The sequence below is a fragment of the Lepus europaeus genome, chromosome 11 (genome assembly GCF_033115175.1).
Source record: "Lepus europaeus isolate LE1 chromosome 11, mLepTim1.pri, whole genome shotgun sequence".
In the NCBI taxonomy this organism is placed as follows: Eukaryota; Metazoa; Chordata; class Mammalia; order Lagomorpha; family Leporidae; genus Lepus; species Lepus europaeus.
In genome coordinates, this window is record NC_084837.1 from 39,412,072 (window position 1) to 39,425,451 (window position 13,380).

A 13,380-nucleotide genomic window follows, 5' to 3' on the forward strand; every position below is an offset into this window, starting at 1 on the left:
AACTGGATGGAAGAGGAACAGCCGGGACACAAACTGGTACCCATATGGGATGCCAGTGCTGCAGGTGGAGGCCCAGCCTACTACACCACAGTGCCAGCCCCTGTTTCTAAGTTTTTAAGGAATCTTCATATTGTTCTCCATAGTGGATGTTCTAATTTACATCCCTACCAACCATGTATAACAGTTCTCCTTTCTCCACCTTCTAACATGTTATTTCTTTTTGATAAAAGCCATTCTAGAGCTGGTGGTATGGCATAGAAAGTTAAGCCTCCATGTGCAGTGTTAGCATCCCATATGGGCACTGGTTCAAGTCCAGCTCCCTGCTAATTGGCCTGAGAAAGCAGAGTGCTTGGGCCCCTGAACCCAAGTGAGAGACCTGGAAGAAGCTCCTGGCTCCTGGCTTCAGTCTGGCCCTGCAGCCATTTTGGAAGTGAACCAGCAGATAAAAGACCTTTCCCCCTCTCTCTCCTTCCATGTGTCTCTGCCTTTCCAATAAATAAATCTTTGGGTTTTTTTTGTTTTTTGGGGGGGAGCCATTCTAACAGAGTTAAAGTAATATCTCATTGTGGTTTTGGCTTGCATTTCCCTGATGGCTCGTGATATTGGGCATTGTTTTCCTATATCTGTTGGCCATTTGTATTTCTTTTCAGAAATGTATCCATTTCTTGACTAGATTGGTTGATTTTTGGTTAAGTCTTTTTAGTTCCCTATATCTTCTGGATATTCCTTTGTCGGCTTAGTAACTTCCAAATATTTTCTCTCATTCTATTGGATGTCTTTTCACTCTGTTTCCTTTGCTGTCCAGAAGCTTCTAAATTTTACAGAATCCCATTTGTCTAGTTTTTTTTTTTTTTTTTTTTGCCTGCACTTTTTGGGGTCTTATCCAAAAATATCATTGCCTATGCTAGTGTTTTGAAGTGTTTCCCCTATATTTTCTTCTAGCAGTTTCATAGTTGCATGTCTTTTATTTAGGTCTTTGATCCATCTTGACTAGATCTTTTGTATACGGTGAGAGGTAGGAGTTTAATTTCATTTTTCTAAATATATATATCCAGTTTTGCCAGCACCATTTATTGAGAAGACTATTCTTTCTCTAATGTATGTTCTTAACAGGTGAAAAACAAATCAGTAGGCATTTGTATGTGAATTACAGGATTCTCTGTGTTTTTGATGCATGTGTTGGCTTTTCACACCAGTACCATGCTGGTTTTTTAAAGATTTATTTATTTATTTGAAGGCAGAATTACAGATAGCCAGGGGTGGGGAGCGGGGATGAGGGAGAGAAGAGACAGACCAACCGACCTTCCTTCTGCTGGTTCACTCCACAAATGACTGCAACTGCAACAGTCAGGGCTGGGCCAGGACCTTCTTCCGGGTCTCCCACGTGGGAGGCAAAGGCCAAAGCACTTGGACCATCTGCTGCTGCTTCCCCAGGCACTTTAACAGGGACCTGGATCAGAAGTGGAGCAGCTGGGACTCCAGCCAGTACTCATGGGATGCTGGCATTACAGTTGGCAACTTAACTCAGTAAACCACAATGCTGGCTCCACCATGCTGCTTTAATTAACATAGGTTTATAGTATGCTTTGAAGTTAGGTATTGTGATGCCCCTAGCTTTTTTTGCCCTCTCAGAATCACTCTGGCTATTCTGGATCTTTTAGGATTGTTTTCTATTATGAAACAATAGGGTACTTTAATGGGTATTACACTGAATCTATAGATTGATTTAGGTAGTACAAAAATTTTAACAGGATTAATTCTTCATGAACATGGAATATCTTCCCATGTTTTTGTGTGTCATCTATGATTTCTTTCATCACTTTTTATGATTTGCATTGTATATATCTTTTGGTGCTTTAAATTTTTCCCTAAGGGCCAAGGTTGTGACACATCAGCTTGAGACACTCGTCCTATATCTGAGTGTCTGGGATCGGAGTCCTACCTCTACCTATATTGTGCATCAGAGGATGACTCAAGTGCTGGGGCCCCTGCCACCCAGGGCGAGGACCCAGATGTTCCTGGCTTCTGGTTTCAGTCTCACCCAGCCCTGGCTATTGTAAACATTTGGAAAGTGAACCAGTAGGTAGAAGGTGTGTCTCCTTGACTATGTCTCCCTCTCTCATTCCTTCTGCCTTTCAAATAAATAAAAATGAATATTTTTAAAATTTATTTCTAAGTATTCTATTGAACTTCAAATTTTTATCCTTTCTAGGGCTAATGATAAAATACATTTAATACATATATTTAAATTTAATACATATATTTAAATTTAATACATATATTTAAAACTTTTCAGACTTTTTTTTTTTAAGATTAACATGTTAGGTTTTTTTTTATTTGACAATTATAGAGAGTGAGAGAGACAGAGAGAAAGGTCTTCCTTCCATTAATTTACTCTCCAAATGGCCGCTATGGCTGGCACGCTGCGCCTATCCGAAGCCAGGGGCCATGTGCTTCTTCCTGGTCTCCCATGCAAGTGCAGGGCCCAAGCACTTAGGCCATCCTCCTCTGCACTCCCGGGCCAGAGCAGAGAGCTGGAATGGAAGAGGAACAACTAGGACTAGAACTCGGTGCCCATACAGGATGCCGGCGCCATAGGCAGAGGATTAACCAAGTGAGCCACGGCGCCAACCTTCAGACATTTTTCAAGGGTATTATTACTTCTGTTTTTAGCATACAAAGCAGTTTGAGACATTTGACTTTGTCTATAGAATTTTCTCAAAATCTTCCCTTCTCTCTTCTAAGTGACCACTTGCTTGAACAAATATAATTAGTTTAACTAAATTCATTGCTTCATAGCATTGTAGAATTTTTTTTTAAATGTATTTATTGGGACCAACATTGTGATTTAGTGGGTAAAGCTGTGCCTGCAGTGCCAGCATCCCTTATGGGCTCCAGTTTAAGTTCCAGCTGCTCCACTTCCAATCCAGCTCCCTGCTGATGTACCTGGGAAGGCAGCAGAAAATGGGCCATTGCTTGGGCCCCTGCACCCACCTGGCAGACCCAGAAGCTCCTAGATCCTGGTTTTGGCCTGGCTCAGCCCTGGTCATTATGGCCTTTGGGAAGTGAACCAGTGGATAGAAAGCCTCTCTAACTTTTTTTTTTTTTTAATAATTCTCCATGTACATTTCTGTCCACACAAACAGAAATCAACACACACTTTACAATATTAACCTGTCTTGAGACATTCAAGTCAATTCAGATGGCAAAAATATAATTCAGTCACTAGTGAAATGTTTAAAAAATATATATTAAACAAGTTTTTTACAAGATAAAAATAATCTTCCACAATGCCATAAACTGCAGATCGCTGAGAGTTAAGCTATTTAGATGATTTCAGTTCAGTTTTTGGTTTTAAAAATCTAGAGACAGCAAAAAAAAAAAAAAAAAGCATTGCCAAACTTACTGTTTTTACATTCCTCTTTCTTGCTTCCTCTGCTCGTTATACTGTTTAAAGATGACGATGAAGGTGCCCTTGCATGACCTGGGGCCTTCAGATGGTTGAAAAGTTTATTTTGGGATGAAAATTCACTGTGGCAGGTTGTACAGCTGATAAGAACATCACTCACAGCCGTTGGTTCAGCAGGTACTCTGACAGACTTGAGTCTTTGGTTTTTTTTCCTTTGGGTTTTCTAACTATGCCTTTCAAACAAATATTTTAAAAATTGAAAAAAAAAAATTATTTACTTATTTAATAGGCAGAGTTCAGAGATCTTGCATCCATTGACTCACTTCCCAGGTGACTACAACAGCCAGGGCCAGGCCAGAGCCAGGATTAACAGGGGCCCAGGAGCGTGGGCCATCTTCCACTGCTTTCCCAGGCGCATTAGCAGGGAACTGGATAGGAAGTGGAGTACCCAAGACAAACTGGTACCCAAATGGGATGCTGGCAACACAAGCGGCAGCTAAATCCACTGTGCTACAATCCAGACATTGTAAATTTTATGAAAAAAAAAATTATCTCAGAAATGAGTTTTTTCCTAGGCAGTTGTTGTAGTATAAATGCTTTTTAAATCATCAGTTTTCATTTAATGTTATTCCTTACATATTTCTACATCATGCCATATTTGTTCTTTGGTTTTTTTTGTTTGGTTTTTTTTTTTTTTTTTTTTTTTTTTGGTTGTTGTTCCAAAGAAGGTCAGCAAGATCAAGTGATGGAGTGAAACCAGATTCTTTCTCACAAGTAAGATAGCTTGAAAGGGCTGCTGAGGGGGCTTTCACATCATGGGCCTCAGTAATTGCTGCAGTTCAGGGCCTGCATTCCAGTCTTTTCCCCAGGCTCTACAGAGCTCTTTACTCATGCCTGTTCTCCCAATAAACTGTTTTTAAGAAGTCATTTCTGGGGCTGGCACCGTGGCGTAGCTGGTAAAGCCGCCACCTGCAGTGCTGGCATCCCATATGGGCACCGGTTTGAGTCCCACTGCTCCACTTCCCATCCAGCTCTCTGCTATGGCCTGGGAAAACTGTAGGATAGCCTAAGTGCTTGGGCCCCCGCACCCACGTGGGAGACCCAAAAGAAGCTGCTGGCTTTGGAGGGGCATAGCTTTGGCTGTTGCAGCCATCTGGGGAATGAACCAGTTAATGGAAGGTAATCTCTCTCAGCCTCTGCCTCTCTCTTAAAAAAAAAAAATTCTGTCCCAGCTTCTTGGGGTGACGGGCTAGATTTGGTGGTCCTCAATGTTACTACTTCACGTTGGTGATTAATACTCCAGTGATTCTTTTCATTTATTTGAGAGGTAGAGTTAAGGGAGAGGACCACAATGGTCGGAGCTGGGCCCATCAGAAGCCAGAGCTGCTTCCGGGGCTCAAGCACTTGGGCCATCCTCTGCTATTTTCCCAGGCTGTCAGCAGGGATCTGGATAGGAAGAGGAGGAGCCAGCACAGGAACTAGTACCTACATGGAATGCCGGACCCGTAGGCGAAAGCTTAACCTACTACACTACAGTGCCAGCCCCCAGTGATTCTCATATGTTATTTATATTTTAATTGTCTGTTTTTTAGTTATAGAATAGTGGGGAGACCAATTTCTTTTTATCTTCAGCACCTAACACAGATTATAACCATAATTTATAAGCTTTGTTTGTGAAAACAGAAGAGTTTGCCCCAAATCCACTCAGTTTTAATACTCAAATTACAAAGCTGCAGATATAGCCTAAGTAATCCTCTTTTTTAAAAAATGTTGTCAGTAAGCAACATTTTTAAGTAATGTTTACTGTTGGAATGCTCCTTCCTACAATTACTGTTCTTGGAATTTTGTAAATAGATAAAGCAGATGAAATTCTTAACTGCTGAAACCACAAAGAAGCCACAGAAATATGAGTATAGGCAAGTATACACTAAGTTAGGAATTTCAGAGTGGGCCTTAAATCGCTGACGCTATAATATTAAGCACAGATATAAACACTTGATAATTTTATTTATTTAAAAAGGAGCCAGAGTTTTTTTTTTGTTTGTGAAATAAAACATTAAACCTGAATTTAAAAGGAAAATAAACTATGACAAATATTTAATATTGGTTACAATAACTTTCATTTTTTTGTGAAAACTGTTCATTCTTATGTGTAGCATATATGTACACAGACATATATATATAAGTTTGTATAAGGGTACTTAAGAGCATTTGTGGAAAATGAGATTAAAAGGATGCAAAAAAATTTTTAAATCCATAATATTTATAATATGCATTTCCATGTACTTTTTAAAGACCTGCTCTGTGCATGGATACCAACATTTTGTGTCAGAATAAATATATCTTTTAGTCCCATTTTCCATGAACTTTTTAAAGTACCCTAATTTAAGTGTGTGTGAATACAAATTTTCATTTCTTTCAAATTAGTAAGATGGCAACTAACATTACAACCTACCGTACATACCATGGAATCAGACATCACACAAGTGAAAGCTCTCTTTTTTATCAGCAAAAACAACGTTACAGGCTTAACGAAAATTATTGCAGAGAATGAAATATTACAGCTTTGTTAAAACTAAGTGTACCTTTATCTGTTCTCCATATAAATAAAGTTGAAATATTTGAGACTACTTACCCTTCTGCAGCATCTTTCCTTCTTGTTTTCCTCACAAATAATCAGTTTCCTCGCATTAGAATAAGTGAAAAGCCCCTCTGTGCATTACACAAATAAAAAATATTATCAGTGTTATCAGAGTTTTTGGACATGACTATAGGTATATTTATTTAACTAACATTGAAAATTGCCCTCCTGGAGACAGCACCTGCTATTCACAAAGACACAAGCCAAAGGTCAGAATAAACTATCCTCAGCACAGATGTAGGGGCACTTTTGGGTTACCCTGTATCCCGTATCTTCAACACCCTCTGTGAAGTAAATAAGAACAGGTGGTGGTATCCCCATGTAGCATGAGGACACTTGAAAAAGTTCACACAAAAATTAAAAGAATTTTTTTTTTTTAATTTTTTGACAGGCAGAGTGGACAGTGAGAGAGAGACAGAGAGAAAGGTCTTCCTTTTGCCGTTGGTTCACCCTCCAATGGCCGCCGCGGTAGCGCGTTGCGGCCGGCGCACCGCGCTGTTCCGATGGCAGGAGCCAGGTGATTCTCCTGGTCTCCCATGGGGTGCAGGACCCAAGGACTTGGGCCATCCTCCACTGCACTCCCTGGCCACAGCAGAGAGCTGGCCTGGAAGAGGGGCAACCGGGACAGGATCGGTGCCCCAACCGGGACTAGAACCCGGTGTGCCGGCGCCGCAAGGCGGAGGATTAGCCTGTTGAGCCACGGCGCCGGCCTAAAAGAATAATTTTTGGTGCAAAAAATTGAAATCTTTAATTTTCCCATAACAAACATTTTCCATGAACTTTCTGAGGATCCTGCATATACATGGCTTTTTTAAAAAATTACACCAAAATAAACTTTTAATTCCATTTTCCATGAACTTTTTGAAGCTCCCTGGTAACAGAAAGCTGTAACACAGGTAACTCAAGTTTGTACAGAATTAGGCTGAACTTGATTGTTAATATCTGGTCTTGAAAAGTAGTTAAAATGTGATAATGCTAGTATTAATGAAATACAGAAAGAAAATGTTTCATTTCCTTCATTATTTTTAGAATATATTCCTTCTCCCTTTTCTGCTTTTCAGAAAGTAGAAGGAAGGGGGCTTAGTGGATAATTACATTGCCATGATTGCAGCACCTGTGTGTAATTTCTTTTGATTGGCTAGTTCTCTACCAAAGATTCCTACCAGCTAAGGGTCTCCCTTATCAAATGGTTTTTATTAGCTAATTTTGACTTGTTTTAAATTTACAACACAAACTTTAATTCATCCTAATCTTGTACTTTGAATTTCTGTTGTGAAATTTCATTTACCTTCACCTTTTTATCATCTTACCCATTTCAGGTTTTTAATTTCAGTGGCAACGGCAACATGCACTCACAGTAGGAATACAGCGTGAATTGTCGTGTTGTTGCTAGCCATCTAGTTTGTGTATGCTACTCCATTTATAGGTACTAATAAGTTTTCCCTAGAGAGCTGCCTTTTAAGGAGTAAGTGTCTAACCTATTATAAGGAGAGATAGGAATTAAGTGCTTTGGATTCTGGTTATAGTTGCAGATGCTAACAGCACTGTTTTGAACTTTATCATCTCAATCATAGAAAGCACCTTGTTGTGCACTCACAAGTACGGTTTAAGTATGGCAAGTTGAATATATTGTTTATGTACGTTTTCCGAAGTAAAAAAGAACAGATTGGATTGCTTTGTTTTAATGTTCTTACTCGACTATATAATTTTCCAAGTTTAATGATCTCCCAAAAAGGAAATGTCAAATTTTAGCTTGCTCTAATATGTGATGAGTGCTGTAGTTTTTTAAATTCATCCATTCCTGATGGTTTTTCTCTCTGCCACTTGTACTTCAACTTTTTAAAATTCATTTTAGAAAGCATTCTTTTTACTAATTAAGAATAATTTTATTAACTAGATCATGTGTTTTTATATAGATCTGTGATCTGGATAAATTTAGTTTTGTGCAGCTGTGAATTAGGGTTTCTTCAGTGTTAGACATCTTTCTCTAGAGTGAAGTAGAAGCCCCCTCCAAAACATGTCTGATCTAGATCTCCCTTTTCCTAGTTTGATGAGGTAGTACACGGGAAATACTCTCCCTGATTTAGAAATACTAACATGTGCTTTCCTTCTGCCTAATTTTTGTGTAAGCTCTAAATATAATAAGATAAAGTAAGATATTTCATTTACAGGCCTTCTGAAAGTAGAGCGTTTTGAAAGCAGGTAGGTGTCTCCACCCTACTTTTCATGAAGCATTTTACCCATTCAAGCAGACTTTTAAAAACAGCTTGTTTTGATAGCAGACTGTTCTCCTGTGGGCCTGCAGCCTTTGCTTCCTGGCAGCACCTTTGGTGCGAAAAGAGAGTGATCAATTGGGAGACTATCAGTGCCAGCATGCATAGAGTGATAAGTTAACACACCACTGGGAATTTCTAGGGCCCACCAAGATACTTCACTTCTAATGTGCTAACAAGCTCATTTTTCTACCTCTTGCCTCTTCAGTTATTTTTTTTTCTCAGAAGAGCTTAGAAGTTGAGTGCATCAGGCATAATGAAAAGCTCTGTAGGAGGGAGAAGCAATAACCCCATTTTTCCCTTTTCAGCCAAATAGAAAATTAGTTTCTGGTAATACACAAAGGCCAGTATTTTTTGTACAAGGGGCACTGCTGTGAATCAAAGGACTCTATTAACTGCAGAAAATTCGGCAGCTGTGAATCTCCCCCAATGAAAAAAGTACTTTCCAACAAGTTGTGAGATATGTGGTATTATTTAGATTGAACCATCAGTTTCATCCTCTTCCATTTATAACCATATATTCTCTTTAAAAGTGCTATATTACTTTTCCATGTGAGGACTCAAAGATGTCTGTTATTTTCCCATAGAATCCCTACCACCCATCATTTTAATATAGCCATCTTGTCCTGTTGCTAACCATTTCAGAAATAAAATTATTTTGAAGTTTAGCCCTAGTATACTGAATTGAAAATAATGGATTTCAAAGAATTGGAATTTAGGCTATTTCAATATTGGATGCATAAAATACATTGTACTACAACAAGAGACTGTGCCAGCTATTTAGAGGGTAAAAGATAGCACAAAGTCAAGCACATAAGGAATATACGATAGCCTTACCTTCTATGCTTTTCTGTCTCCTTATCAGCCTTGTCAGTGCAGCTGGCTACAGAATCACACATGCATTTCAAGTTGTCATTTAAAATTAGCTTCCTCTCAAATTTTATTTTTCTTGGTCGTGGTTATAGTCGTGGTCTACAATTTCTAGAATCGTAGAACCATAATAATTAAACTGCATTTTTTTTACAAAAGTAAGACATTTTGAGGGGGAAATGTTACAGTGGGTTTTGGAAAAAAGGAAGAACCAATAGGCAAATTTTTGTTACCCTTCTTTAAATGTCTTATATACTTTTTTATTATCCTTATTTAAATGTCAACATAGCACACTGAGTACAGCAGGAAAACTTTGAAAAGTTGTAGAAGAAAGGTTAACTGATTTCTCAGTTCAGGAACTATACGACATGAAGTCAGCATGTGAGTTTTTCCTGATAATTGTATGTTGCTGCCTGCTGCTCTACATTTTGACAGCCATTTCCATAGTTGCTTTCATGAACAACGGAAATATTCTCTTTCTCGGCCTCTCTGTGCTAACAGCACAATCAGACCTGCTGAAACAGGAAGCCTGGAGTGGGTTGTTCAAAAGCAACAACACTCCAAGGTACTGGTTGCTTGTCAATAATATCAGAGAAGAAAATGTGGTGAAAGGGAAGTACAGTATTTTTCTGTCAGTGTCAGTGCCCTGTAGATGCTTTTGTTAGTATTTAGGAGTCCTGTGGCTTCTTTGCAAATATTCCTGCTTGTTTCAGTGTTATAATTGACGAGGTATTTTTTCCTGACGTACGGATTCAGCTATGTATTTATCTTAGCCTCATGGAGTTATTCAAGGATTATAGCAACAGTAGTCTTCCATTCAAAATGAGAACAATTGTTGTAAAAATGTAGGGATTTTAGAAAAGGAAGAAGATATGCAGGAATTTTTCACAATAAATCTTTGAGAATGAAAAATACAGAATTCAGACATAGTATTTTCAAGTGTTTTATTTATTGCATGGCTTTTAGATTAAATCTGCAGATGGAAGCTGATTAGCAAGATGAGCCTGCGCTGACCTGATAGCAGTTGAATCTTTTCTCAAGTAAACTGTTAACTTCCTTTCTTCTAACAGTGTAATATTAATAATTATTTTCTAATAAATGTATTCCCATTAAGCTGTCATTTACAGTGGTCTCCTGAGGAGGAAACTCACATTGAAAAGGCCATTCTTTTAATAGTATACAAAAATAATTAGTTCATAATTGTATTTATTAAGAAGTAATGGCTTAATAACCATAGTTTTTTGTTTTTGTTTTTATTTTTTGATGAGTTTTTCCCCCCCAATATAAGCTGCATTTGAGTGAATCCTTAACCAAAGGAAACCAGCTATGAGGAGCGGGCGCGATACCTGCAGACAATTGTCCAGCACCATTTAGAACCAACAACATTTGAAGATTTTGCAGCACAGGTTTTTTCTCCAGCTCCCTACCATCACTTACCATCTGATACTGGTATGCATAAAAGCAAGTATTAGTTACTTGTTATTGAAACTTGAAATGCAATACCCTTTTGTTCTAAAGTTTTGCTCGAGTAAAATTCTAATCACTGAAATAATATTTTTCATCACTACTTGAATTTGGCCTGCAAATTTGATGTATACTTTCTTTTACCTAAATGCAGTTCCTTAAAAAGCCAACAGTATTCATAAAAGTACATGCACCACATTTTATCTGAGCTAATGGGTATTGAGACTTGCATCTCATGGGATCGTTGCCAAAATATCTGCAAAAGAAACAAGTTGAGCATGAACCCCCAACTAGAGAGAATGACATTTTTTGGACAAGAATAGCTAAAAAAAACTTGTCAAGATTTAGAAGTACTTAATATAGTAAATTATATTAAAGACTGTAAGAGGGTACTGCATTTTTACAGTTAACTAATTTTGAAGAAATCAGTAAAATAAATGACTCGTGGCCTTCCTATTCTGTAATATCTTGCACTCCTTATGATTGTTTCATTTATTTTATTTTCCCTCTTTAGATCATTAAATATCAGTTCTGTTTATCTGAAGGTAAGATGAAGTGTCAACCAAAACACCCTCCGTTCTTCCAGTTCCTGTTTTCAAAATCAGCAAGCTCTAAGCTTGGAACTCAAACTTAACACTGCCCTGGTTCATACTAAACATTGCAGAAATTGTCACTACATTTTTTCCAGATTTATACTAACCACCCCAGGTCTGCATGAAACACTAACATGGTTTGGGGATAAAATAACTAATAATAGAACCCTTTGGTTGAAATTAGTTATACCTTGTTCTATTGACCTTTTTTGGTTTCTCAGCATGAAAAAACCATAGCAGTATTGAACTACAGTGGTGTGGCTTTGTATTTTGTAATGTGTTGCATTGTTCTTGAATATCTTACCTCATCAAATGGTTATTCTCTGTGTGCCTGTGATAGGCACCTGAAAAACAAAGATGACTATTGCAGTGTTGAAGGGAAGCAGCAAAAGATAACCTAATAGTCTTAAAGTTAATCACAATAAGCCTTCAAACCCTTTGTTAATTAAAATTTCTTTATATTAAATAAGTTTAAAAGGCACAGCATTCCTTTTCTAGCCTAATGTATTTGAAAAAAAAATTTTTACTGCAATTCTAAATTAAGGTTCAGTTACAAAGTTTCCCTTTCTGTCATCATTAAATTGCCAGTAGAAAAATATTTTTACCAGAAAACTGAAATCCCTTTCAATTAATAAAGTAGAAAAGAAAGAAACAGACTAGGCTGAGTCTTTTGAAAGACTGATAAAAATAAATTTGCTTTAACGGGTTGACACTATCTAAAATTTCTCATTAATTAAAATAAAATTTATATTAATTAAATTTGGCATTAAGAGAAAAATATTCAGAATAAGTTAATGAACAGCAAAATGAACATTAAGTATACATAACAATTATATTACTTGATAATATGATTAAATATCAGACTATTAAAACAGATATGAATAACACTTTTGTGTATCACATAGTTAAGCCATAAATTTTACAAGTTAAATGATAATGATAATAGGACCACATTGGAATGAACTTTTCCTTTCAAATTTCTAAAAACTGTTCAGTTATGGTCTGGTTGTTTGCCAGCTGGAGTCCTTCCTAATTGTCATCTTACTGTTCTTCTCATGCTTTAAGTAATACCCTCCACATGTAGCTGGGCAAACCTATGGAGAGCAAGTAGTATCCTTGCATTCTGAGACGTGAAGTCAGGGATGCTGCCACAGCCAGGTCAGGGCTCTGTGGGCTTTGTTTCTATTGTATCCTGCTGCTTTATTCTTCAGGTTGTTTCACATAACACAATTTTCTTAATGGCAATAAAAATGTGAATTTTAACAAAAACAATACTTGCTACAAATTTTTTCAGTTGATTTTCAAAAATTAGCATTACTTTTAGGAACCATTAGAGAGACATGCACTCTAATTTTCAGAGGAGTGTTTTTATGTAAGTAACCATCAGCATTGCTGAATACATCTCTATACAAGCTTTTTTCAGACCTTATTAGTTATGACAGAGAATTTTTATCAAAGTAATTCTCAATTTAACAAAAAATAAAACATTTACTTCTACAGTAGCAAAAATGCTCTGGTATCTGAAGCATGATTTTTTTTTTTCTTCTAATTCTCTCACGTCTTGATTTTCCCATCATAAACTATCCCATTCTTATGGAACTCAAATTATAAGTCAAAGAGGGGAAAGGGAAGTTAGGAAATAAGCCACATAATAGGAGTTTGTACCTGACTTCTGGCTTGCAAAAATGACATGAAAGAATGAAGTTTTTTAGATTTTTTTTTTGGACAGGCAGAGTTAGACAGTGAGAGAGAGAGAGACAGAGAGAAAGGTCTTCCTTCCGTTGGTTCAACCCCCAAATGGCCGCCACGGCCGGTGCTGTGCCGATCTGAAGCCAGGAGCCAGGTGCTTCTTCCTGATCTCCCCCGCCAGTACAGGGCCCAAGCACTTGGGCCATCCTCCACTGCACTCCTGGGCCACAGCAGAGAGCTGGACTGGAACAGGAGCAACTGGGACAGAATCTGGCAGCCTAACCGGGACTAGAACCCGGGGTGCCGGCACCACAGGCAGAGGATTAGCCAAGTGATCCACGGCACCGGCCCAGTTTTATTTTTTAACACAATGATAAAATTTTTCACCACATTGAAGAAATTGATTCATAAGTGCAATTGAGACTCAACTTTATAAACTAC

The 13,380-nt window shown here is 37.8% G+C and overlaps 1 protein-coding gene across 3 annotated transcripts in view; it reads left to right on the forward strand.

The window, feature by feature from the left end:
• RALGAPA1 (Ral GTPase activating protein catalytic subunit alpha 1) overlaps window positions 1-13,380 on the forward strand; it is a 265,029-nt gene that overhangs the window by 243,367 nt on the left and 8,282 nt on the right. For 2 of the 3 annotated variants that reach the window (XM_062205258.1, XM_062205260.1), the window contains exons 39-40: window positions 10,518-10,642; window positions 11,172-11,202. In XM_062205258.1, the coding sequence (XP_062061242.1) occupies window positions 10,518-10,642; window positions 11,172-11,179 (133 nt within the window). In that variant the 3' untranslated portion in view covers window positions 11,180-11,202. The remainder of the gene's footprint in view (window positions 1-10,517; window positions 10,643-11,171; window positions 11,203-13,380) is intronic. The other variant, XM_062205261.1, reaches the window with a different exon arrangement.